The sequence below is a fragment of the Sinocyclocheilus rhinocerous genome, unplaced genomic scaffold (genome assembly GCF_001515625.1).
Source record: "Sinocyclocheilus rhinocerous isolate Xijiao unplaced genomic scaffold, SAMN03320098_v1.1 scaffold907, whole genome shotgun sequence".
Classification (NCBI taxonomy): Eukaryota; Metazoa; Chordata; class Actinopteri; order Cypriniformes; family Cyprinidae; genus Sinocyclocheilus; species Sinocyclocheilus rhinocerous.
The window spans coordinates 494,575-500,669 of NW_015662569.1; the positions used below are offsets into that span (position 1 = coordinate 494,575).

Below are 6,095 nucleotides of genomic sequence, written 5' to 3' on the forward strand. Positions count from 1 at the left end.
GTGTGTGTGTGTTCACTGCTGTGTGTGTGCACTTTGGATGGGATAAATGCAGAGCACTAATTCCGAGTATGGGTCACCATACTTGGCCACATGTCACGTCACTTTTCACTTTTTCACTTTTCACTTTTCAATATTACAGCGAGAATAAAAGTTACTCCTTCTTTCTTTGTGTGAACATTTGGGCGGTGTTATGCAAATCTTCCCACATAGTGACGTAGGTATGTGGGGGTGTGTTAGAACGAGCCGTTTTAGGTAGGCGTGGTTAACTCTTAAGTTTTATAAAGAATATCTCTTTGGATTTGAGACTTTAGTCTTTGCAACTTTACATATCTTCTTTATGCACCAAGAGCTTGTAACACTCCAAAGAGAAAGGAAAAATTGAAATCGCATCATATGACCCCTTTAATGTATATACTAGCATTCAAAGGTTTGCGGTCAGTAAGATGTTTTTGAAAGAAGTCTCTTGCATTTATTTGATCAGTAAAAAAAGTAACATTGTGAAATATTATATCAATTTAAAACAACTGTGCTCTATTATAATACATTTAAACATGTAATTTATTCCTGTGATGTAAAGCTGAATTTTCAGCATCATTACCCCAGTCTTCAGTATCACATGATCCTTCAGAAATCATTCTAATATGCTGATGTGATGTGTTGTACTGGTTAATATTTTTGTGGAAACCATGACTTTTTCCAGTTTCTTTAATAAATAAATAGTTCAAAATAACATAATTTATTTGAAATAGAAATGTTCTAATGTTCTTAAGAAATAGAAATGTTCTAATCTGAACAATACAAATTACTATACTCTTATCTTACTCTTATTTTGATCAATTTAATAAATCCTTAGCATTACTAAAGTATTAATTTCTTTAAAAGATCTTAAAGAATCTTAGGAATCTTACTGACCCCAACACTTTTGAATAGTAGTATACCTACATATTATTTATGTATTTGCTCTAAAGTTTTCTCTTTTTTTCCCATCATTTTGATCAAACGGAAGGAAATTAGATAACTAAGGAGATTTAAAACATTTAAATGTAAAAACTAAAATATTCATTTATACACAGCAAGTTAGCATTCCATAGTAAAATATTTTGCTAAATATTTTAGCATTTTAAAAATGCCACAAAGAGGCTAAATAAGATGATCACATGCTTTTTGTCAATGTAAATTTAATCAGAATTTTAATCACTGACATGGACAGTTTGAAATAAATAATGGAAATTAATCAAATGTACTCTGATGTCATTTTTGCTACTGAAAAACATCTGAAAGCTCCCACAATGTGCGAGTTGGGAAATTAGAAAGTAGTCTAATGGCACACACTTTAGGAAACCTAACTGGCTAAGTCACAATGTTGCATAACTTTAAATTGTCAGCAGAATCATTGTGGCTATATTGTGACTTCAATGCAACAGTTCATGCAAGAATGGCTTTACAATTAACAAAGTCATTCATTTAGCTTTAGGTCCACATAAACATCAAGGTCTACCTGCATGCACACTGACATCTTTTGAAGAGAAGCTGTGATATTTAATGACTGATGGTTTAAAGTTAATGATTGTCCAGAGGGGGTCTCCAGCAATTAACATGATTCCCCTTTCTATCAGAAGTCCGCTGGGAGATCGAGACAATTCTGACCTCAGCAGAGGAAATACAGAGATTACAAGCTCCCCCGAGATACTCTACAATAAGCGTAAAGGTGAAATATTTAAAATACTGTATGCAGATACACTATAATTAGCTCATTCACATGTTGATTCACCTGAAAAGTCTTAACACTATTATCAAAACAACCAGCCCGACACAGCAACATTGACTTAACCATTGGCATGAGTTTGGAGGTGGGACTATCTGGATTGTCTGACAAATGCACTCTTAAAAATAAAGGTTCCAAAAGAACCTTTTCGCAGTGATGCCATAGAAGAACCATTTTGGTCTCCCCACAGAACCTTTCAGTTCTTCGAAGAACCAGGTTTTTCTTGGTGTAAAGAACATTTTAATAATCTAAAGTTTTCTAGTGAAAATGTTCCATGAATTTTAAAGGTTCTTCATGGAACCATCGATGCAGATAAAGAACCTTTTCAACAGTCTTTATTTACTTTAATTTTGTGTAGTGACACTAAAGGTGCAGAAATTACACTTTACATCAACAACAACAACAACAAAATCCTGTTCAGATAATTTAAAATAGGCTATTTTATCTCTTTTTTAAAATTATTATTCCGTTTGGGTGCTCTTGTGTTCTGGTCTCCATAGAAATCCATGTTAAACTGGGGTAAAAAAGATTGACTGAATTAATTTAACTGAAACTTTTTCACTATAACTAAATATAAAAATGTGCGCAGGTTTAAGCTGTGCTGTTGTTACCTGCCACAGTAGCAACAATATGCTTAAGGAATTCCTGTAAAGTACTTGTTTTGCGTACCAGCAAATCTGTCCAGCCGGCGCTGTAAGACTTGCATAAACGATGACAGCACTTAAGTTAAAATACTGTATGCGAAATAATAAAATAATGTGTTAAAATAATGTGTGCTTTTATCATTTTGTAGACAAAATCCTGCAAACTTCGCCCCGATTGGGAGCTGTATATGTGCTCTCATCCGTTTTCAATGCAGCTAACCTTGTCTAACTTCATGTCATCAATCAGCTTCATGTCAGCTAACTTCATGTCATCTTCCCACTCATTAAACTATGACAGCTGAGTTACTGCAAAAAGACAGTCATTGCGAAACTATGGCGCCATGTGCTTTTTAAAACCATTTTCATAGGTTTAACGTTATATTATCAGATCAGAAAATACGTTAATTTGATTAGAAACACCAGAGACCAGAAATGTAAAGCATCATTTCAGTCCGGCGAGACTTCCGCGTTCAGGAAAAAGGTGGATAAGATGAGTTCTAGTCTCTATGAATATAGAGGACTCCATTGACTCCATTGGGCATCTCTTTTATTGCTCATCCTTCACCTCCTAATGAACCCAAACTCACTAATAATGATCCTGGGTGTCCTTCAGACCAGCAAGGGCGGCCAGAACCTTCACACACACACACACACACACACGATAGCCTTTACTGCAGTGCTGGCTAACTCTCAGACTTTTAAGAGCAGGAGCTAAATTACCCACAATGCTTCAACAACTGCAGACAGAAAGCGTCATACCCTTGAAAACTGGAGTTGTAATTGAATATAAAATGAAATGAGCTTTTTATAAAGTTCCAGTATTATGCACAAGAAACAATAAAATATTAATATTATTGATGCTAAGCATGACTTTCGATGACTTTCAAATATATCCTCTTATCCAGTCTCATTGTGTGCATTTTATGTATCAGACAAGCCACGTTAACAACACTATAGGTTGAAGCAAGAATTAGTCAAAAAACATGCAAGCACCACTGCATCAGCGTTGTTAAACAGCGTGGCCCTCTCCCATGGGAAATACAGGCGCATAAACAGCCCCTCAAACCATAAAACTTCAGCAAAATGGAGGGCTCTAATCCCAAACAGTATTTACGCCCCTGCTGGAGAGACTCAATTAATGCTGGCCATGCAGGAATCAAGCTGGGACGGAATAAGTTAATTGGGATCAATCAGCTCGGAACTCGACCGTTTCCCCAGAGTCGGACGCCTTAGGCAAGCAGGATCTGATGGCAACTGCTTGAATGATTTGTTAACCACCGACCGGGTTGGTGGTGATGCGGTTGAGCGGCTCTGACTCAACACAAACTGAAAAAGCAAGGGAGAATTCAATGTCACCCCTGTTACTAGAGATGTGCAAAGACTCAAAGAGAGCGACAGGGGGTAGGATACCACTTTCAGAAAAATATACTGTATGCAGGGGAACTGCTGTATTTAATTTAACAGTTCACGTAAAAATGAAAATTTTGTTTCATTTTATATTATCTGCAAGTACAGTTTTAAAAATGTTCTTTTAAGATTTGAAGTACACTACAAGTGCACATTCAGTACAATTAATCACACTTCTTAGCTCCAAAATGACCAAAAAGCACCATAAATTCAGTCTCTACGACTTATGCAGTATAGTCTTCTGAATCTATGCAATTGCTTTGTGTGAAAAACAGACTAAATTTAAGACATCACTAAATAAAAAGCTTCCCCTCTGTTTGCTCAAATCAAATAGCAGAATTAGACGCATAATGTCATGTTTGACGTCTTTCAATCAAGAGACACATACAACCTAAAAATGAAACCTGACATGATGCGTAATGGTACCAAATTTGTCCCTGTTCTCTTTCATTACATGGAAACACACCAGGATATAATTTTTTAATGGGACGAGGAAAAGTAATTTTTCATGAAGGTGAGTAAATGACTGAATTTGAACTTTTGGGGGAACTATCCCTTAGTAATAAATTATGTTGAAAAATGTAATCTTGGTGGTGACACTTTAAGAACATTAGACTAAGAAAAAAAAACTGCTCAGATGTACAGTGAATTTATACTGCTCAGACGCACAACGACAGTTGACCACAAACCATCAGCTTAATAACACAATAAATTAAATGGACTCATAAAATGGACTCAACCTCACTTCTTCAGTACGTCTTAATGAAATCAATATACTGGACGTGGGCCCATGCCCTAATGCAAGGAAAACTAGATTACATTGACTTGTATGTCTCTGTAATTAAATAAGGCCATACTGAGCAGCTGCACACAGTTATTTACTATTCCATTTACTCATTGAGCTTCAGTAAAGAGCTTGTGTGTGTATGCAAACATTTACCTCAAATAATTTTTAACTGACCTTCAACTACTGCCCAAGACTAGATCGTGTGACGGTAAGGTTCTTGGAACGCATTTTTAATCATTTGTAATTGAATTTTTAATTTAATGAAACAAACAAACCCACGTGCACTCGCAAAAATGGCTTTAATTATTTAAAACATTGTGATGGAACTCAAAGTGAATGTGCAGTGTGAACGGGTTTTAGGTTTGAGACTCACGTCAGGATATTCTTTAACAGGCACATAGAGTTTCTCTTGGAGCTGAACGATGGGGCCGACGGCGTCCGGGAGCTCGGAGCATCTCTTCTCCGTGCTGCCGTTTAAAGTGTCATTGTACATGTCCTTTCGTACCCTGCTGATCTCTGAAATAAAGAGAAACACATGCACCATGAGTTAACTACATCAATCAGGATACAGACTAGGCAAGAACAGGATTTTACCTATAGTGACAGGCTATATGCTACATTTCCTTTACCGATGGATTATATGCACTTTAATATGGCAGTAGAAGAGCGCAAATGCTCCTTAAACACTGCTCTTAAACCTAATGAACCATTCAGTATGTTACAGCATCTACAGTCACACAGCATGATTTAACTGAGTAGAGCATGATCCTAGATTAACAGTTTTGTTGTCTGACAATATGGTAATCAAACAGTTTAGGGTAGCACAATTACATAATTAAAACAATTGTGTGATTATTAATCATTAAATACGCTCAGTGTGGGCCTCATGATTCAGTGTTTTCAGTGTTTTCAGGAGTCTCAGAGAAAATGTATGTATTTATTGATTTATTTTTTACAAAGTGCATTGTGAATGCAAAGCAATTCAGGTTCACAATATTTTCACATTCCAAATGTTTTTGGCAGTTACGAGTTACAGTATTACACAAAACCAATACTGAAACACAGAAAAAGGGTCTCATAAAAGGCCCTTCTAACCAAATTTAAGAATGCTATTTGAAAGTAAAGCTGTTATGACAAGAAATATATTACTATTGCATACTGAAATTAAATTTTATTTACACTGCCATTCAAAAGTTTAAGGTTGGCAAGTTTTTTTTTTAAGCTGCATTTTTTGTTTATAAAAAATGCAGTAAAACTGTAATATGAAATATTATTATAATATATAATGCAATAACTTTTATATTTATATATTTTATTTATTTATATATTTATAATTTAATCTTACCATTTATATATTTTATATATTTTAATACAGTTTAACATTTTATTTACTTCTGTGATGCTAAGCTGAATTTTCAGAATCATTTCTCCAGTCTTCAATGTCACATGATCCTTCAGAAATAATTCTAATATGCTGATTTGCAGCTCAAGA

At 35.1% G+C, this 6,095-nt stretch overlaps 1 protein-coding gene across 4 annotated transcripts in view; it reads right to left on the minus strand.

Annotated features, from left to right (window-relative positions):
* LOC107728072 (protein quaking-like) overlaps positions 1–5,150 on the minus strand; it is an 82,892-nt gene extending 77,742 nt beyond the window's left edge. For all 4 annotated transcript variants that reach the window (XM_016538139.1, XM_016538138.1, XM_016538137.1 and 1 more), the window contains exon 1: positions 4,977–5,150. In XM_016538139.1, the coding sequence (XP_016393625.1) occupies positions 4,977–5,147 (171 nt within the window). In that variant the 5' untranslated portion in view covers positions 5,148–5,150. The remainder of the gene's footprint in view (positions 1–4,976) is intronic.
* Positions 5,151–6,095: the final 945 nt, after the last annotated feature.